This window comes from Daphnia magna, linkage group LG1, assembly GCF_020631705.1.
Source record: "Daphnia magna isolate NIES linkage group LG1, ASM2063170v1.1, whole genome shotgun sequence".
Classification (NCBI taxonomy): domain Eukaryota; kingdom Metazoa; phylum Arthropoda; class Branchiopoda; order Diplostraca; family Daphniidae; genus Daphnia; species Daphnia magna.
The window spans coordinates 1,634,602-1,656,683 of record NC_059182.1 but is presented as its reverse complement, the minus strand read 5'-3'; the positions used below and the strand labels follow the sequence as shown (position 1 = coordinate 1,656,683).

Genomic DNA, 22,082 nt, shown 5'->3' with positions numbered 1-22,082 from the left:
CAAGACCGTCGCTGATTCGAATCTTCCACGGTTTGGCGCGCTCGAGCAGAAACGGTCGCGCGCGCCCGTCGATTTTTAGAGACGCTCTCCTTCTGTTATTCTTCTCTTATTATTATAATTTCTTCTCTCTCTTGTTTCTGGCCGTTGTATTTTATTTAGACTGCTCTCGTATACTGCACACACACACACACACTTTTATGTGTGTGTGCGGGGAGAAATGTTTTCTGGCTGCTGCGTCTAGAAGAGAAACGCATTCGACACGCTGATGGTTCACGCGCGCGTGCCTCATCATCACCGACGCGTAGGCAGACGGCAACAGTGTCATTCAAGAAAAGACCCTCCAAGATGTTTGGGGCTTATTCTGGTAGAACCTAAACGCTGTAAATGCGTTTGAGTATAAATATATTTTTTTTTAGAAAAGAAAAGAATTCAATTGAAATTTGAATTGCCCATTATTCGGTTTCTTGGTTTGATTTTTTGTTTGACTAACTCTGTTGCCTTGTGCCTTTTGTCATGGAAGAAAATGGTTAACTGAATTTAATTTTTTTTTTCCCAAAGGAACATTCTTAATTTCTTCGGTCAAACATCTATGGGTTAAAAGGCTGTGGGACCTAAACAAACAAAAAAACAGAAAAAAAGGCGTAGGATTTTGGTAACATATGGTAGTACGTAATAGGCGGATGAAACATGTTCAATGAGCGGTGACTCCGTACCAAGTCCCACAACGAGTTTGCGTTTGTTAAAAGTCAAGAAGAAATGGGCATATTTACGTTCCGGCTGGCTACCCTGAACTAATAAGGGCGGTACTGGAACAAAACTTCTTCATAAACTATGTGACGATTTAGGCCTGTTTTTTTTGCTATGAAGACACAACTCTTTCCCTGTATAAAAATGAATTAAAATCAATAATAAAAACAATTTTGTTTTGCCGTCGGCAAGTTGGCGGACCCTGAAAATGAAACGTGTTTTTTTTTTTGGCCTTACTTTTTATTACAGATTGTTGAATTGCACATTTCTAGTTGTACAATTAGCGCCAACATGTTTATACAACCTCAGCATTTCTCTTTTTCCTACAAAAAGGCAATGCGCATTAGCTTGAAAAGAACTGGTGTTGGATTAGATTTTACACACTCAAAGAGAAACAGGCAAACAATTTCGGATTAGAGGCGCGCGAGATATGAATTTCTAAAAACGTCGTAGATAAATACTCACACACGGCCTTTTTTTTTTTGTCTTCTCCTGTTGAAATCATTTTTCTATAGGGAAACATGTCGAAAAGGTGTTTGGTGATGATTTCTATCGTTCATAGCAGAGTGATGAATCTTGTCCGTCAAATGAATTCGAGAAACGGAAATCGTGCCGCTATTGGTCATCACTTTGACAGTAAGGTCACCGTCGTACTGCTGGCCTGGAACAACTTCCGTCTGCAGATGAGCTTCGGGAAATGTCATCTGCTGTTGCGGCGTCGTCGACGAAGACATCGAAGCCGTCGGCGACGGTTGGTGGACAGCAGACGATGCCATCAGCCCCTTCACCGATTCTGTCGTTTTACTCGCACCTTATTTAACGATAAAGCTTCATTTATTTGTTCACCCATAATGAATTTTAAACAATAATAATCACACCATTCAGCAAATGGCCGTTGTTTGAAGACTGGTTCGAGTTTTTGTGGTGAACCGATGATTTGGACGTCGGCATAGTCAAAGCCTATGAAATAGAATTGCCGTGTACAACAAATCACAGTTAATGAATTTGAAACATCGGTAATGAAAAAAAAGGGGGGAGTGGGGTTAGTTTTCGTTTCCTCTTTTTGGGGAGCTTAACTATTGCGTATAGGTCATAAGCTATTGGAATGGGTGGGGGGTTATCTGTAGTTTTCCATACGTCATGTTGCGTGTGGTAGGAAATAGCTTCTGTTCACATTGGGAAGCCCTTCCGCAATTGATTGACAAATGGATGTCGTTAACCAGTTTTCTTTTTCTCTCATTCTCCTTTTTCCTCTTTAACGGTGTGTGTGTTGAAAATGTAGAACTCGTCAATATGTCTATACATTCTCCAAGTCGGCACCGACAGACTGTTCTAAAGCTACTCGCCTTTCAAAAACAAAACAAAAAAATACTCGAAAATAGAGTCATATCGGCGCCATATAACTCGCGCTTTCAATAGACCTAAACCGCAGCACTCCACCCCTTTCCTGATATATGACCGCCTTCCTCTTAACGAATTTTCTTTTTCTTGGTCATCCTGACATAACGTAAAGATCTAGGCCCACATTATTTTAGGGTAATAGTAAATAAACGGTAAATGTCGGGGAAAATGGATCAAATTTGGCGAGTTTTTTTGTTTGTTTTTTTACTTGTCGAACGTTGCGTTCCGGGTGGAAAATGATGATGTAAAGTTTGGGAGAAAAGAGGCAGGCCAGCGTGACGGTGGCGCTCAGACTGATGGTGACGCTCATACTCGTGATCCTTAGCGGCAAATGACTCGCCGTACTGCCATCCGCCGTCGTATGCAAAAGAGAATTGAAACAAGAGGAAACGATAGGAATAATGGCGTTGAGTTTCACATGCAATTAAGAGAGAAATTCTAAAAGTTGGATGAGTAAAAGAGACCTGAAGTAGATGGGCACAAAGGCCAGCCAGATGACGCAAGTTGTGTACATTGTGAACCCAATGTACTTTGACTCGTTGAAAGCGGCTGGAATTTTGCGAGTCACCACCGCGTAAACGGTGCACAGAAGAATCAAAAGGATCGGATATGCAAACCCCTGTCCATCCATCGGCCATCAATCAAATAATAGAATAACGTTTCAGCAATTGATTATCGACTTGTTTTCTTACCATCATGTAAGAAGCGTCGGTGAAAGAGGAACACACGAGCAAATTGTCTTCACGTGTCGGATGAACGTGTTTAGCCACCGACGGTGAAATCCACAGCCATGCCAGCAAAATGAGTCCTAAAACACATACAATTGAAACTATGAATTATCTAAAATCATACAACAAGTAAAATGCAATTAATGCTACTAGTTTTAAGCTATGAACGCCCATTGAAAACCTGTCTAGTATCCATTTCAAAATACGTAGTTCTGCATGTAAGCGAAACTAATCTGAATACTTTTCTTTTGAATTTCACAGATTCTTCTTCAGACCTTTAAAAGTTATTTTCTGTGACGAGCCATGCCCGGAACTTTCAAGTTCTTAGCTGTATTAACAATTCGCATAAGAGTAAAGTTAGCCAAGGATGACCCAACGTAAATGCCAACTTATACCCCAAGCTGAATAAATAAACTTTTACGGCGGCAACATAGGAACATCTGAACATTAGGACAAGTTTACATTTTGAAGAACTCTAGGCCACACCACCTTCTCTGCGAAAAACATCAACCCATTCCTCCAGAATTCTAAGATGCAAGGATTTCTTTAATAGCTTGACAATCGTTACTCTACCCGATTCTATGAAGCAAATGCAAATGCGCAAAAAAGGGGGGCAAAGCAAAGTAAGTAATTATTCAGAATAGGGGTAAATACATTTATATCCATCGTAGAATGTGTAGGTTAGCATTAGACATTGGGTGAAACTAAAAGCTCGGAGCCCGAAGATCTCAGTTTCCACTTTCTTTTTCTTTTCTTTTTTTTTTTGTTACTTACAAAAGCTGTGCGACGCACCTTAAATAATGAAATACGTTTCCTGCCCACTTTCCTTGGAAAAGTAGTTTTTTTTTACGTTACGCAATTGCGAACAAGAAAGCCGAATTAGAAATGCGACGAATTTTTTTTACTCGCTTTGGAACTAGTGGTGCCATCTACCGATCGGACTTCTCTTTGAAACTTGCCCGAGATCTCGTCGTGCAGAAAGACCCCGTAAGAATAAAAAGGTTGAAAAGCTTTGCATTTGTAATAACATGGTGCAATATTCAAAATGAAACTTTAGCCTCGCCACGCTTGGTAGAAACTTTTTCAATGAGCCCTAGGACATTGATGAAATTTCCAAGTCCACCAACAACTATCCGGACGGATAAAACCGGCCAACCCAAACACGTGCCCTGTGCAAAGTTTATTCCCGTAACACAAATTTCTTAAAACTCTTGAAAGGCACTGAATAGTTAAATTAACGTAAACATATTGAAAGAACAGAGTACGAAAAATCCCAACGTATTTAAAACGAAAATACCATGAACAGCTATTTCGAGATTTAACGTTACAAATAACACACATTTTAGCTCTAGGCTGTTTGCTACTTCTCTTTGTCAAAGATCAACGTGAATAGAATAACAAGAAATGTAATTCTACGCTGTGCTCTGCTATTCTACCGCGATGGATTTAAAGGCATTTAAAGCAAAAGCGCGTAAAATCTTCAATTTTAAAAAGATGGTCCTCTTAGCAACCTGTCTGATCGCCATGGATACAGCCTACTCGTATCATGACTATTGTCCAGTTGACAACGGCTTGATTCCCTGCACAATGGCGTTCGCCGCATTGAGCGGAATTGGGCTTGCTCTACCGATCAGCGTCATCCGGCCGCAATTTCAACTGTCGATCGGTGTCTACAACTGCGCCACCTTTATCCAGAATATCCTGAAACTTTATTTCGTCGAACCGAACTATCAACCCGTTCTTTGGAGCCTACGTCATTATTGCCCGTACGAATTCCATTTAGCGGCAATTGTGTTTAACATGGCAGTTTTTATTTGCTGGGCCATCCGTACTGTCACGCTACTCAAATTCATCCGCCATAAGCGAACTGTAACCGAAATCGTTAAAAATGATTAATCTGTGGAACCATGTACGACTGTTTGAAATGGACACAAGAAAATACAGGATCAATATGGATTTTACTTAACGTTCAATTATTTAATGACTCGCCATTTTACCTCTATTCAACATAGAAACAATAAACAGACAGCCAAATTCAAACTTGAGAAAAAAACAATCTTGTTAGATTTCTACCTAATTGACGTTTAATTAGTATTCGCCCTCCCCTCGTGGCCGAATTCGATAAACAATTTTGCTAATTGGATCAATGATCTAATCTGCTCAGAATAATGTACGCATAGGACAACACACTGCAGCTTAACCGCACTTCCCAATCTAAATAGAGAGCTTCCCGAATTTTTATCATGTGACGCCTATCTGGAGGCAATGCAGCGCGAAATACGAATGGATCGAATCTGGGGATAATTAAGTGTCGTCGAATTTAGCCGTCCACATTTTAGTTGGTTGACCAGAGGCCGTCGATTCCTATCCTACTCAAGATATCCATTAACGTCAAGATGCAACCGATACGTGCACTGGGCAGACTTCAGGCTAAAAGCGATCGATTATGTTCCTTCCCTATTCCCATTGTTCTTTTGTTTCAAGCCTTTGCAAATGTCACTCCCAGGGTGTGTTGGAGAAACGCCATGAATCATCTGTGTCTGTCCCAGAACTTCCGGGACAACCAAAAAATTCTCACTGATTTTTAAGGCCAATAGCTGTATCCCACGCCCTATCCGTTCATTTCTTACAATATAAGAGACTTGATAATTCTATTGCTAAAATGTAGATGAAATAAAATCTAACCTTGGACAGTGACTAGGAAGCCACAGATGACTAATTGAGATTTGGGTGAGATGAGTCCCGGTCGCCCTGCGGATTTCTTGCCACCACGGAAAATGCGGGCGATTCGATTTGTTTTGGTAAACAATGCGGCGTAAACGACGCTGAAACAAAGGCCAATGGCCGTCTGCTGGACTCCGCAAACAATGTCCGTTGGTCGCAGAACAAACAGGAAGGAGACCATGTAACAGAGAAGGATGCCACTGAGCAGGACGTAACTCAATTCTCGTCCAGATGCTCTCACCACTGGCGTGTCATTGTGTTGCAAAAACACACCTAAAACCTGTTAGGTTCAATTAGCGTTTTCATTCGTTTTTCTTTATGCATTTTGAATTTAAAAATAAAGGTGGTATTTACTGCAAAGGTAAGTAGGATACCAATAGCCGAAAAAGACATGGCTCCAATGGCCCATCCGGTGTCAGGTCGAAGGTAAACCTCAGGGATGGATAGACATTGACTCCGTTCCGCATTGGGAAGAGTGCCTAGCGGGCAAGCTGAGCATTGCGTCTCGTCATCCAGATTACGGATCTATTTCAGAAATAAAAATCGAATGATCTTCCAGATGGCGTGGGCATGGTTGTTTCCTCGTATTTGCTTTCAGCAATCGATCGGACACAATGATCCAAATCGAACCAAATTCTTCTAATGCCGTACGAAAGCAAACTGAATAAGCTCTGCTGTGCTATCTTTTCCTTACTTTACTTGAAACGACACCATTTCCCGACTCCCCAAATGAATATATACAACATCATGCAGTAACGTCTGGTGGGAATTCAATCTGATCTTCGACCACGTTTTCCCGCCAACGTCTTTTTGTCCCATGAAAAAGCAGCCATTTGGCTATTTTATACAATCAAGCAGAAATCACACAAAGCCAATATCCTCCAGCGTATCGCAAATAGCTAAAAAAAATATATATGATAAAGCGTAACATTACCTGATAGAGAACGCATTCGACGCACGTCCAGCAACATCCTTCGCCTTCCACGTACTTTTTCGCCTGTGACGCGTTGCACGGTCGACTGCAAATGGATTCTGGTGGCGTTGTCCGATCGCCTCGGAATCGTAGCTCTTTTATTTGCACATATTGCAAACAAAATACAGAAAATATAACATTGCTTTGTGCCCACTATTACATCTAAATTATACTAAAAGGTCACCTACGTTGAGGACTCAAAGTAAATAGTCAATAGTGCTAAATCACCAAGCCAACTCACAAAAAAAGAAAACTTTCCAAAATGGCTGCACATATCGCGCCAAATTTTCCTGATCAGTGAGATCTTTACGACGCGTCCGAATCTGGGGAAGGACAACGACCTAACTGAATGATGTCTTTTTGATTCTTTAGAAAGAATAAAGAAAAATTTCCATATTTTTCCTTTGCTAACCACTACCCTCAAAATTCAAAGAAGCCACCATCGAAATGTTCACCCTTTTCCAAGGTCGACATTACCCTCCTTCGAAAAACAAACAAATGAATAGCGACATGCGTGTCTAGTCCGAATTCCCAACCCAAACCACGTGATGAAAAGGGAGATTTGGGTGGTTGGGTGGTTATTTTTCTCGGAAAATTCTTACCCTCCCTTCTCCGTCTCCATCCGCCATTATGGTTTTGGAATTAACCAATCACAATAAGTTAATTTCCCAAAGCGAAAATCAAAGGGCTTAGCTCCACTAACATAATCGAAATAGAACTTTACGATAATGACAAACAAGCCCGGTAAAAACGTTGCTGAATTTCTTGTCCAGCTAAACCAAGTAAATAATAATAATAAACACATGTTTTCCTTTTTATATTACCTAAGCTGAATGAAAATTTGGACAAGAAGGCTAGTCAACAGAGATCAGCAATGCTCACTACACCGCCATGATGCACACAGCACAGTACGAAAGCCAATGCTTCAGGTAATGGAAGAAAAGTCGTTTCATTAGAAGAGTGGATAATGTCTCGTCTTGTAATCATCCTGCCTTTCTCTAGTCTTTCTTTACTCACGCTTTTGCTGCATGTTTAGTTTTGTGTGTGTATAATCTAAAAAGGTGGTATCAAACCTCACGTACTAGAAAGGCAAATACATACCGTTCGTATCGAGCTTCAGTTGACCAGAGTGGTATTCACCAATGCGGAGCCTTCGATATCGACCGGGCGAGACTTGCTTGAAATGAATGAGATCATAACGAGCAGGTCCATCTCCGAAATCGTCGAATTGGAAACGATCGCCACTCAATCCTGTTAGCAAAAAGATTAGCATTATGGATTCACGAAATTAGTAGTAAATTGCGTATTTATCTAATAAAGGACAGCCTTTATTTCTCGTAATTTACGAAAGGGTTGATTGCAAATATTTACCCGTGAATTCGACTCTTCTGAGATACTTGAGCAGTTCGCTACCGTCAATAGGAACCATTTCTTTGCAGAGACCCTTACGGCCGTGACATAACGTCTGATGCATGTCTCTGATGAACAGACATAAGAAAAACAAATGGTGCGATCAAGTCGGTGTTAGAAACTTAATTTAGTTTATATGATCGCCTCGGTTACGACATTTATGTTATTTATCTCTGAAAAAGTTTTTCGTTTCCTTCGTTTTGACGTTTTTATTGCGTTTAGATTTAGTACGTACTTGAAAGCATTGGCGAAGGCCAAGACGGCGTCGGAAACATATTGCAGTTGGCCTTCGAATTCGACGCTTTCGGGCGTGAGTTTCTCTTGACCGGTGCACGTCCGATGCCAATCCTATAAAAGGTGAAGTACCGATCCAATTCATTTACATTTCATCGTATCCCATTCTATTGATTACCTGATTGTAAGGAGTTGGTGGACTGGATGGGTACCGACATTGGAAATGGTTCTCCCAGAATTCTTTCGAAAAAAAAGGCTAAACATTAAGCTGCACGATTTGTCAAGCCCATTCCAATCTTAATTAATGCCACTGCTAAGCAATTAATTGGATGGTGAAACAAAGAACAACGGTAGAATAACGTGGTTAAAGACAATTTCGAGACAGGGGAAGTCATCCCCCTCGAGAAATGAATCCGGTATAATAAGAGAAGGCAGCTAACGTGAAAAGGAAAGAAAGAAGAAAGAATAATTTTCGCTATAAAGACTCACCAATGAACCAGGGATTGCGTTTGTTGTTGAGCGGCGTGAGCGAAAGAAAGTAATTATCGAATCCCCTAACGGGGTGAGCTTGCGGAAGAAAAGCCAAAGTGCCTTCGACTTCTGGTTCGTTGCCTTCGGAGACGAGCAGCCGGCCAGCCCATCCATCAGATCCTATCCAGTTGAAATTGGCCGTCAGATTGTTGCGTCGAACGGCTCGCATCACTCCCGACACTTCCTGATCCGACCCGAAAATGATGACACCTTTCGCTTTTGGTTTCGAGTTCAACTTTTGAACGATGCCATTGTAGGCCGCTTCGCCGGCCACGCCCGAATCCTTCACCAACCGCTCCTTGACAGCGATACAAATGTTGTTCTTGGCCAGCAGCACTTCCAGTTCCTCAAATGCCTGTGATTAATAAGTGTGGGTGTGTTGATGACATTGCTTGATCATGTGGTCAACATTGATGGATAGAACTACAAAAGAATCCTCTTCCCTTTGCCAGCTCATAACCGTAGGCTAGTCTCAGAGATGGATCGAGTGGCATCATCCATCAAGTACTCTGTAAGCCTGTGGGGTTGATCTTCTTGGTATTGTAAACATATTTTTGGATAGTGTATGAAGCTTGGATACTACCCCATGAAAATAAAACCACGATGTAACATAATACACTTCATTGACGAGTGACACTGAAGGCCTATCGAAAATGGATGCGTTTGGACTTTCTGTTTTTTTTCATAGAGACGGAAGTATATTGGCTTGCAGACAAATATTGGCTCACTTGATCACTATTGATCAAAGCCGTTTGACGTGTTCGATCACGTGCCCCGAAGCAAAACAGAGCAACGATCCACGTCTAACAACCATCACTCTGTTGCCGTACATTTTTTCAAGATGTACGGCTTTGTTGAACAAACTAAATTATTAATCTACCTTTTCATACGAAGCAGTGTTTTGTTTTGCTCTTGTTTACGCTCTTACGTCACAACAATTTCCTAAATGGACCAAACGATTTGGCACAATCTATTTCGCGAGAAAAGGAATAAACCTGATTAAATTTTACTCGAGTACCTAGGCAGTCTAATCAATTGACGAGGTTAACAACTGCATCGATCCACAGTTGGCAAAGATGAAATGTTTACGCCTCTTCCCATCGACAAGCATTTTTTTTGTTTGGATGAAAGTAACAGTAGAACGAACTTTTATGTATCAAAGGGGGAACAATATGCCAAACAATCTCTTTGGGAGAGCCTCACACGGTTAATGGTGCCGAGTGCTCGGTTCTGAAAACCCCGGATAGAACATAAAACCGGGCGTGACAATTCAGCTGATATTTCCCTGGCCAAGCTCAAAAAGAAACTTCTCAGAAGTCGTATATACAATGTGAGAGGTATTCCGGATGGCTGCGTGAAACGTACGCCCACGGAGAAGAAGAAAAAAATGAAGCGATCGTGATAGGATCTCAATTTATCCAACTTGGGTGACAATTCCATACGTGTCCCAAAATTCTAGATCAATATAAGACCATACGGTTGATTATACAAGAGAGGGAATCAACACTGAAAAGGATTTCAAGTTTCTGGTAGGGAAAATGTGGGCGTATGTTGATCACACAGATGTTTGATGCACATCCGGAAGATCACATTGCATCACAGTCAAACAAACAACATCTTACGTATATTCGACGCCTTTTGTTATGTTTCGTATTTTCAAAGATGTCACATCAAAGTTAAAGCTTGGCCTTCAGCTCACGATGTTTTGCATTTTTTTCTTCGCTAGTTAAAAAAGGCGGCGAGGAAAAGTCTTCAATTTCCCTGCCTTGCACAGCTTCATCGAAATTTATTGATGGTTTCTTGGCAAAGGTTTACTCGTCGATCAAATCGATAACGCATTTCGGCATCAATGGCTGGTGGATGAGTAAACATTGAAAGTATTGTGCACGAGGGTTGTGATGTTTACCTTGATACCATACGTGGATTCTTCGTAGAGGATGGAAATGTAGGTCCATTTGAGGAAACGAATCATCTGGACGATGGCCATTACTTGGTGATGGTCGGACGGAATTGTCCGCGTGAAATATTCAAAGCGTTGCTTGTTACTCAGTTCGGGACTCGACGAGAAGAAGGAAACCTTTGAATAGCCAGCAAAACGTCAAAACACAAAAGGAAGTGTTATGTTTGTCGTTAATAATAAACACACCGGATATACGGGGGAAAAGGATGAATCACCTGGGGGATTTTGAAGAGTCGCAAAAGATTTGCCACTTGGATGGACGTTCCCGAAGATGACGCGCCTACTACACCCGAAATAACTTTGTTCCTCACGTCCGGTACAGTTCCATCCAGACATTTGTATTCCGTGTCATCGATATTGCTAATGGAACCTATACGGATAATAGCATCACCAACTGAATCATTTGAATACATACAGACCAAATGCACTTTTATATTCTGTAATTCTCTTGAATGAGGATGAGATTTTCCCTGTCGGATGTCGATAAACTTCCTTCCGCAAGCGTGTATTTCTTCTTCCCCCCTTTTTTGGCTCCCATCCCCTACTTTAAGTGCACATGCTGCTCCACTTAGTGAAGTCCCACTGCGTGAGTGGCCAAAATTCAAAGAGAGAGAGTCACTGGGTGAGTTCTCCTTCACGCCAAAAAGCTTATAGACTAAGCCTCGGATAGTATCGAATAGTTTGCTCAAACAATCAACCGAGTGCACCCAGCACTTTAGAGACTGTAGGATTTCAGGTGGTCCCACCTCAATATATGGGGACTTAACACTGCATTTAACCCATTACAGTTGTAGCAGTAATCTAGTAACTGATGCGCATCAAACATGTACTAAATAATGCACATCATGTGTCGGATTACGTCATTCTCGAGAAGATTCCCGATAGAATTCCAATTTATAAATCTGTCACATGAAATTCAAGTTACGAAAAATTGGCTGTGAAGTGTCATCACGTCGTGATTTGTCGTCCGTTGACCGTACATACGGGTAGAGACAACTATCGTATCACTTTCTTTTGTTTGTCTTTATTCGTCGTGATTTTTGCTCGTGAATGACGGGAGTAGGAATAGAATTTCAAACCTCATTATAGACTCGACTGCCTCATCGCCAATAAAGCTTCCAATTATATTGCTAGCAATAGGACATAATACATGTAAGCGTAGAAGTATGCGTATGCCATAAATTTGTATGTTCAACATAGGAACAACTGACCGGACCGTTACGTAATGGCCTGTTAGACTAGACTATTCATTTCACCTGTGTATAGTTCTTGTGTGTGTGTCTCGTGTAGGGAGAAACTGATACTACAACTTTCTTTGTCCCACCATTTCTTTGTCCACTGTACCTTTGATGAAAGCGACGGCCTGTTCCAGTCCGTACGTGTCCTTGTCGCAATCGTCCAGGATGTGAGCTCCGATAGTGAAGCCGACCGTGCTGGACAGGATCGGATTGATTTGATCGATGGTGAACAACATCGTTTCCAAGGCCTTTTCATAAATATATTTTTTTTCAAACGTTTGCAATGAATTTATTTTCCAATAACTCGTGAAAGAAAATGTGTTACCTGAATGCCGCCTTGCGGCATGACAGGCCCGCAGGTGATGTCTTCGTGTCTTTCATGGACCATCATGAGACCACCGAGGATGAGATCACCTTCCACTTCTGAGGCCTTTTTAGTTGGCCATGTGAAATTGAAGGCCAACTTGGAGTTTGACACCTGGGTTCGACTGTAGACGAGCAATGGCGATATGGCCATCATTACAAAGAAACACCAGGGGCCCATCACGATGAATTCCTTTTGCTTTTTTTGAACTCTTCGTTGATGTCTACTGTTTCTACTTTGCTCTTTGACTTGATCCGTCTGCCCTTTGATTTGGAACCATCAGGCTCTTCTGTTGTCACGGACGACGCAGCAGCTGCGCCTATGTAGAAATTGTGTTAATATTCAAATCGAAACTAACCAAACATTGTTTATTTAATGACATTCTTCATTGGCAAGCCTTTAAAAAAAAATCTAACCCTGAAAATTCATAAATGAATTGCTCGGAAGAACGTGCAAGTCGGTTGAAAGGGCAAAGTGGGGGCCAGGTTGAGGATGAATTCACGTGGGCATAGATGCACCATCATTACTTTCAAATTACCCAAATGCCATTAGCGGAGCGGACAAAATGCTACGCCAAGTTGAAAGTTTTCTCATTTCATTCGCTTGTTTCAACGTTGATGGATCTCATTTTGCCATTCACTCTACTTTAATGAGCAGTTTCTGTGCCCGACCTTTTTTTTTTTTGCACACGCGTGCACTGTACCCGACATCTTACGCAACAGCAGGCGTCCTACATAAAAGCATGGCATCGATATAAGTTTGCAAGAAAAATTCAATTTGTATCGCCACTTTGAGTTGGATTCAATTCCATCCGCTGGTTGGACGTCTCCTGAATGTCAAACAAAATTCAATCTGAGCGTCCATGCAAAAAAAGCTTCAAATAGCATTGTTGAATATCACCCTGACACGCGTGACTCTGTTTCTTACAATAACTAAAACACAAGAAAAAATCTTTGCCATTCAAAATGCTATGCACAACACTCTCCTTCTATTATTTTAAAAAATCGCGAGCTCCGGATAAGTAATCTTAGAATATCCGCTGTTTGTTTTGTTTTTTTTCGCAAAATGTGTCACTGCTACGATAAAATGCCGTCTATCTCGTTCCAGTGTTCGTCATATACTCGTGGGAACGTATAAATCGACTCTGCCAATGCTCCGAAAGGGAGGGGTGGCTCGATCCTTCACGTCTCGGGACAGCTTGTTTCCTACGATACCACGTGCTGATACGTCCGGCCCGAAAAGCGGGGAAAAAAAGGGCCGTTCGTGCACGTACACCATCACTTAAAAACAAGAAAATTTGAGATGGGCATTTAAAATAAAATGCAATTCTGGTTGTTACTATTTTTTCCCTTTCCCGACATGATTCAACATCATCTTCATCATTTGAAACTTGTGATCTATAGCACCGGTGTTATTTACTTGTAAATCCGGGTTGTGTTTGTAAGAATAACCGGAATCACGTAGACGCAAAGCCATAAATTGCACGCGTTGTTCTAATGCTTCGGGAGCAGGAAAAAAACAACAACTCTTGGTTTGCTCTGGATACATATATATGGCTTTCTAGTGACCGTACCTTTTTATGAGCAGCGTCAACAGCTTCTTTTTGATTTCCTGAGTTGCCCTCCCTTGAAACGTGTGATTTGATAAACAGTTACTGCAACTCGATTTGAATAATGTGAAGCGCACTTTTCCATCTATGTAACACGTGCGAGCAGCAGGGAAGAATGAAAAAAAAAAAAAACGAGTTTGGTCTCGGCGGATTGTGAAATTTCTACAACTTTTCGTTTATGCGCATCGCCCATGACGTTGGAAAAAAAAAAAGCAAATGCGGTTACATCGAAAAGTTGGCGATTTTGCTGAAGCGTTTTGATTCGTCAAATATATTTCAATGTAATTCGATGCGTAGATATTCCAAAAAATTGAACTAGATTAATCCAGGATTTTTTAAACGTACGCTCGCAACGTGACATTGCGTCATCATCAATAGTCGAAAATGGGGCCCTTGGCCGCAACGCATTCGGAAGGATATGAACAAAATGTTTCTTGGAATACCCTATACTTTTTAGCGTAGACGCAAAATGCAATTCAAAATGGGCTCCGGACTGTGTTTACATATTCAAATTAAATATAACGCTTCGTTTGGTTTTTCTTCTGCCTTCATAAATGGTCTGATGCTAAATCGAAAAAAGACGTTTCAACCAAATCAACTACGCTGGAAGATGAGATAAAATGAAAACATGTAAAAGTAGCTATCGATCGTCTCCTGGCAGGTTTCTAATGGAACTGCCTTGTACACATCAAACGCACTGGGGCCATAGAGTATATATACGACTCTACTCATATTTGAAAGTTTAGATTCAAAACTGCCAAAAAAAATAAATGGGATTGAATTCACTTGTGCAACCCACAGGAACGATTCAACATATAAACATCTGAGTGATGCACAGGCATCTTGCTTTGATAACCCAATTTTAAAAAAATGCGTGTAAACCTAAATCATTTCTCGTCTTTTTCCTTCGCTCGGTGTAGGCGCTAGTTATTCATGAATAAATACCCAAACTCTCTTTTTTTTTTTTTAATATTTCCCATCTCCTTTCTGCACGGTTTCAGATTCTAAGAAATGACGATGTCAACCCAAAGTTTTCGGATGAGCATCAAATGTCGGCCCTATTTGTAACACGGCCTAGTTAACGTCAACAACCATGACTCAAACGCATTAATATGATAATGGCTTGGGGTCTGACTTGACCGAACTGTCGGCAGACTTCTTCTCGTTAGCTAAAAACTTTCTGTCGTCTTCGTGACTGCCACACGCACATAAATGAACAGTCTATGACGTCACGACCGTCACGTAGCCAAAGTGCTAACGCAAAACTTCTCGACAGATTGCGGACCATAAAATCAATTTTGTTTTGGGGTTGGTCATTGATTTGTTATATCAACATAATATCTGTTAATTCTTTAAGATAACAGGTCGTTTCTAAAAAGATATTAACGAAGAGTTATTTCGGGACTTTTACAAGTCTGTCCTAATTGAGCGTGACGTAATGACGTTAGTGGGAATACAGATCTTTTTACAATAAGTCATCTTCATTACCGTTGCGTCTTCGACATACCTTAATTAATCTATTATACGTAATTACTTCTACGTAGTACATCTGAGCTATTCTTATTCCATCATATCGTTTTGTGATCTCAACTTTCGCGCTGGATCACATCCGTCTGGATTACAAGATTCGACGTAGGAAGTAGAAATAATAAAAATGTTGAGGCTATTTTGACGGTAGTAACTGACGAAAGATCATCGTGACGTAAATGTATCGTGAAAACCAGTCGACCATCGCCGTTTCACATGTCCAGCAATTTGAAGTGAAGACTATGAACGACTTGGCCGGTATAGTTTACAGTGGCCGGAAAGTAGCGTGTCCCTTCCCATACACAAATGGTGAGAAGAAAAAAAATTGGCAAGGTCTTGTTCCTCTTTTTGATGCCATTGTTGTCGGGGCCACTAAATGTAAGCTCGTAAGCAGGAATTTATGCCCCACTAAATTATACACACAGGGTCATATCGCCTGCCCTTCATCTTCACGGCCGATGGTGATTGGCGGGTAGCCGAATTTTGTGTGATTCTCCGTGTTTGGCAAATAGCCATCACTAGTTAACGTTTCATCGATAAAATCCAGGTTATAAATAATGTTTTCTTTCCTTGTAAAACTTATGAGGAAAGAGCCGAATTTTCTGCACGAATGAATTGAAATTTTTGAATCGTTTAGTCAAGTAATCAGCAGGGCATTCTTTCGCTTCTCTGCTTTATTTCTTTAACGTTTCTTTTTTCGTCACATAATTTTAACCCAAAAAAATGCTGATGCCATTCTCCAGTTAATCATACAGCCGTCTTTTGTAAGGATAAAAAAAAGCAAACAGCAGAAAATGAGAGAAGTTTGAGTGTCACGCAGGATCTGGGTGTAACGTTAACACACGTCAATGCCCTTTGCTGCTCGAATGTCAGCTCGTGATTGCAGAAAAATGACATAACCAGCCTTTGACGATGCTGCCAGGCATATAATTGTTGAGAATTAATCTCGATCCGCGCAGCCAACGGATTTTCTTCGCTAGCTTTACTTCATCTTTGTCTTCGCTGTGTTTTAGAAAATGAGGTCAATGATCAAGCCACCACCAGGTGTCTTTATACATTCATTTCGAATTAATCTTGATGTTCGTTTAATGAATACAATAAAGAAAAAATGGGACTCGCCTTCATTTCCTGAATGCTATACGGATAACCTTCTGCAGCACTAATGGACTGTCATCGTTTTATATCTGGTCTAATATTTTCAGACACACCTCAACGCCGCGTATTGTTCCCAGGAACAATTGGGGCTCTACAATTGAAAAGTCGACGTGATCCACCACGCCCTGTATAGCGAACGGACTGCTATGTGGATGATAAGGCATTCTGACGAGGCTTTCACCCGAAATGTTATTTCACTTTCTGTCTGCTTGATAGCCTGTATTATGTATGCCATTAGTTTGATGGAGAGACACGTCAACTATCGTCAACTCCTACATATTAAGCTTTATGCGCGTACATGTATACCTATACATACGGTGTTTTTCTAGGCTACGCTCGATTGATTTTGCGCCTCACGCAACACGCCCATCATATACGTCTATATGTTGTCATTTGAAAATTTGATTGCTTATAGTCCTATAGTATATAGTGGCGTTTGATTCATTTTTTTCAAGGTTTCAAATCGACTTGGATAGACAAATTGCTGGCTCACAACATCACGTGTTGGATCAACTGTGTATCGTGCTAGTATACCACCCTGTATTACGAGATTTCGATTGCGTTTCGATGGTAGGATCGATTGAGCTACAGGAAGATTCACAATCGAATCAATCGAGAAATGATCTACTTCTTTGTGTGTGTGTGTGTATGTATATACGCACATACACGACATTTACGATGAATTGTTGATTCGATAACGCCGATAGTGCTTTTGTCCTTCACTCAGAATAAAAGAAAATCATATGAAAATAAAGAAACAGGAAAATTTTGTAGACCTTGAGGCGGGCAAGTATTGACCATTCAATGCAATACAGCATGTAATACGTCCTTCCCATGGCTCTGTATTATATAGTTATGAGGACATGAGTATAGCTGGCAGAACGTTTGCTCGTGAATTTATTTGCATAAAAGTAAATAGGATGGCACGCTTATAGCTCAGAGGGCTTATTAATGTATCTAACAAAATTGGAAGAATGGAGGCTTTAGGGAATTCTTCAGCATGTTCCATTAACCGTCAGCGTACGGACGAAAGGATTTTCTAATAGTATAGAAAAGAAATATGTTTTTATTTGGGTTTTTTTATAATGTAAAGGAAGTGCATGATAAATCGCAATTGAGATTACTCTATTTTTGAAGGCTATGATTGAATGAACGGTGTCAAATAGTGCGAAGAAGAATCAATAATCGCAGCCATTTTCTTGGAGATCTTTTTCTTCTATTGAAGATCCCTCTTCTCGCATGTATAAACTATATAACTTTGTCTGGGCTAGCCAAAGGATAGCCTCCCATTTTATCGCGTTGTTAAGTTCCTTCCCTTAGCCTGCAGAGACTTGGTGTAAAAAAAAATATACTATATATAATAATAATAAAAGTTACAGAGTTCCCGGAGCTAATTTATCTCCGTTACACGGTGGGTCTAGGAAATTTAAACAAAACTTACTTAGTTTGTCTTTGTATAACGAGCCAAAAAAGTAGATTGTCAGGTTCATCGTCAAGAACTGTTCGTCGTTTTTTGTTTAGTTTTCGGAAAATGCATATAGAAAGTCTGGTATAGTCTTTCTTTATGTAAGTTTCACTTGCGACGAATCATGTCTTTTCTATACAGTTGCTGATTATCATGGCAATATTCATCACCGTTTCTACGTGCACTTGTGAATTAGCGTGCTGGCTTCCAACTCTGACAAAGACTTTGCTAATGAGCATCAAGATGTGGAAGACAAACAATGACGCAACGAAGAAAAACAACGCAAAAAGAAAAGAAAATTCATTAAAGCGTATTCGCCCTTAGCGAGAAATTTGATATCGGTTACTATTGTTTCTTCTCGATTATTTACCAGACATCAACTTGCACGGATTTCCTCCGTGTTTAACGCGTTGGCAGGTGCCTCTACGTTCGTTGCATCATCCGTCGATTTAAATTTTGGCCTCTCCTATTGACACCTTTTAGAAGAGAACGAATGGTATACCGAATGTCTTTCAGCCAATAAAAGAGCCCACGAATGAATATGGAAAACCGTAAGACTTAAGAGGAAAGGCTAAAGAAGCCTTCCATCGTGCGACGAGATTCCGTTTGCAACAATCATTAACGTCGTCGCCATCTATTCTATGAATAATGAAATAGGAACTGAAAAAGGTTTCACGATAAGGCAGTTTTCACGGCGCACTCAGACGAAGAATAAATAATGCAGATAAGAAAACTGCAGTTCGATTAAAAATTACCGATGTCGACGTGTGATCAAATGTCGATGGTCAGCAGCGATGCACACTAAAGCGAAAGACACTACCATCTTAAGAAATGCTGCTGGTCAATGGCTTTATCGACTCTTGTTGTATCCATCAGATGTTTGTTTTAAAAAAAATATATCAATTAAGTTTAAATGTATCAACACCACTTGAATGACACCATACAATAGAAGGAATCACTTTCACTTAAAATGAAATCATAGCGATCAATGCAGGTGCAAAAACGGTATCAGAAAAACAAAGACGGGCACGAATTGGAGCAGGTGTTTCCCGTTCAGAGAATCAGCTGGAACTGGCCTTGTCTGACGTATCGTTCCGTAGCGCATCCCCCGATGTCCTTGCTAGACACAGACAAGCTTCGTTGAATTTCGGTAGGATCGTTTACGACGCGCAAGCTCCATATACGTCCAGGTAAAAATACAAAATGTGGATAAGCAGATTAAACATTCATGGAACAAAACAAGGAAAGGGGCTTTCCTCGGTGTATCACAAGACATTGCATTTCAATTTGCCAGCCAGGATAAGCTAATGGTCTCTAATTGCTCATCTAACGGAAGACGGACAAACTGGGAATGCTACGTTGCATTCGTGACTAAAACCCTCCCCCTTTTTTGTTAAATCAAACAAATGAGCTAATGATTCTTTTAAGATTTCCCCTCTTTTTTTTACTGCGGGTTCGAATGTTTAATTTATTTGACTGGAAAATGTTTGATTCTTAACTCGTTTGTGCACATTCAAAAGTTATTGATTATGGAAATCTAAGAGGTTCTTATAGATCAAATTGCGCACGAGTACTGTCATTAGCAGCTATTTTTCGTCAAGTTTTTTTAGAGCCTATCGATCCAAACGTCTTGAAAACATTTCTTGCCCAAGGACTGCCATTCACGTTCCTATTGGCGTGTTTACCATAGATATCTGCATCAAAGCTTTGGAGAACACGTATATCTAATCAGTAAACGTCTATGCCACAGTTTATCCCGGCGACTCCTTTCCTCGCAGACTCGTATGTAGCGCACGGGAAAAGTAAAACTTGTTGAATAATAAAATAGGGCGATTCATGTATTAGAAATATATACTTCCACCACAGACGTCTGGCCAAAAGGTTGTTTGTCGCCCGCTATAGGGCTGTTAATGTCAACGGTATATATACTGTATACCCATTGCACCGAGATATACGGGTACGCTCTTTGTTGTACCTCAGTTTTTTACGTGCCTTTGTCCGTGTTGCAAAGCCCGTATGAAGCGACAAGTTTGGCCTTATACTTCCATTCTTTCTAAAATGCCAAAGTGATTTCGGAAAGCTACACATTTTTGTTTTGTTTTGTTGTATTAAATATAGCACGATGACATGTCAGATTGCGTGCCACGGTATGGCCTCTTTAAAAAACCCTGCGTGTTTTCTATTCAGGTTAATTAGATTCGAGGTGAAGAATTAGTTGACAAGATTGACCTCCGTTTTCGATGGGTGTTAATAAATAGCACAAAGAAAAAAAGGGAATGACTTAGAAGAGTTTTGAATGCTTCATTCGGTCCCGTTCCCAACGAACTTTTCTTTTTATTATTATGACGGTTGATTTGGTGAAGTTGGGATCATGAATGGAATCGATGTCAGCAGCACGTAAACGGGGACAAAAAGAACTTGGCCGGATAGAAAATTAACAGAATAGTGGCACTGCTATACGTGACTACTGTACCAGTGGCATTCTGTATTACTGTGGCCAACACCTTGTTAAGAATCGAGGCTGTTGTTGCTGATATTTTGCGCAGCAGATCTGTGGGAGGGTTCGTATTGTAATAGGATGCTCTCCTTTCTTTTTACACGATCTTTATGGGTGTGTTAAACTTGAATTTATATGCGCAAGAGGAGGGTTCATTACGCTATTCAATTTGATTCCTGCTATTCTGTACGTGGCGCCTGTATCGACCATCGACTTTTTGGAGACTACCCAACAAGATATGACCTTTGCTGCTGTTTAGTAAATCCCCCCTCCCCCTTTCTTTTTCGTGACTATAATTTATGTTTCGTGAGCTAACCTAATCTCTGTAAATCACTGTGACACCGTGATTAGAATCAGCTGCCCCATCAGTCGCGTGAAAATGTAGGTCAGCCCTATTTTTCAAAGCTTCTGTGTTAAATTCTGACATACTCGGCTATTACCCCACATTTTTAGCTATGTGCGTGCAAAGTTTAATAAATATGCAAATCTGAAAAAAAAAAAGAGTGGTGGTTATGTCATAGCAGGGATGTTCAAACTCTATGCTGATAGGATTTCCTCGTGACAGAGGAATATGCAAAAACGTGCGCGTGCTGATTAAAGACACGCACGGTGTTTCTGATTTCAAACGGGAGAAAAACGAGGGATCCTTTAGACGCTTACGTTGTACTTAATTGGAAGCTGACATTCCACGGAAACTATGCGGTGTAGTAATGCCAACCTTGTTAGCATCCCAAGTTGACTATTGAAGAACTCGCACGTCGTATATTCAAACTGTTTTCATAGTTGAAATGCTATAAACAACGCGAATGATTCCCGACTCACCGTTCTACGCTGAAAATTCCAATTAAATACGGGATTTCAATCACGATTAAATTATCGATGAATCCAAATCAATCGTTAACTGATGTTTCAATTCTTTGGTTGCGTGCTGACTTGTGGCATTGTTGATGCTAGTCACTCATCGTCTACTCTCAAAATGCAACACTTTGCTTGATCAATATTCGGCACTCAAACACGGGCAGCTTGTGAAAAACCTTGAGCCGATTTTTGAAGCTCAAAAACACCTGGTCGTTCTTGTTTTTATTTCAGTTCAAGAGTAAAGAATGCGAGATTGGATTGAAGCCACAGAACCAATTATTGCAAAAAGCTTGCGCCAACGTTTCGTCCTGTAAACTGCGTGTATGTTTTATGACAACCAGTTTTCAGAAAAGTCAACGTGAAAGCGTGTTGTTTATTGAACTACCCGTTTGAAAATCTGTGGCCAATACTGTAACGTCATTCTGAATAAAATATTTTAATCTATATGTAAAACTGCTTTTTTTTCAAGTGCGTCGTCATTGGATCTATTTACAGACTTGAATCGCACACGTCTCGAGCTAATAAAGTGACGTCATGTGAGGTTGGATCAATCGAATTTTTCTATATCGATCGATGCTTCTTTTTTTCTTTTCACTGAAAAAAACAAAACAAAAACGTTAAAGTCCCAGATGGATGTGGTGAATGTGTAATTTCTGGGGCG

The 22,082-nt window shown here is 40.6% G+C and overlaps 1 protein-coding gene across 4 annotated transcripts in view; it reads right to left on the bottom strand.

Annotated features, from left to right (window-relative positions):
- Positions 1 to 1,203: 1,203 nt before the first annotated feature.
- LOC116918429 (metabotropic glutamate receptor 2) overlaps positions 1,204 to 22,082 on the bottom strand; it is a 32,702-nt gene continuing 11,823 nt past the window's right edge. For 2 of the 4 annotated variants that reach the window (XM_045167976.1, XM_045167974.1), the window contains exons 17-18: positions 1,626 to 1,707; positions 1,204 to 1,558 (exon numbers count right to left, since the gene is read on the bottom strand). In XM_045167976.1, coding sequence (XP_045023911.1) covers positions 1,257 to 1,558; positions 1,626 to 1,707 — 384 coding nt within the window. In that variant the 3' untranslated portion in view covers positions 1,204 to 1,256. Of the gene's footprint in view, positions 1,559 to 1,625; positions 1,708 to 2,356; positions 2,493 to 2,612; positions 2,768 to 2,840; positions 2,957 to 5,561; positions 5,881 to 5,954; positions 6,126 to 6,534; positions 6,669 to 7,674; positions 7,825 to 7,944; positions 8,052 to 8,218; positions 8,332 to 8,395; positions 8,458 to 8,706; positions 9,104 to 10,654; positions 10,826 to 10,923; positions 11,079 to 12,052; positions 12,195 to 12,271; positions 12,630 to 18,821; positions 19,153 to 22,082 lie in introns of those variants that run through there. The other 2 variants (XM_045167978.1, XM_045167975.1) reach the window with 2 other exon arrangements.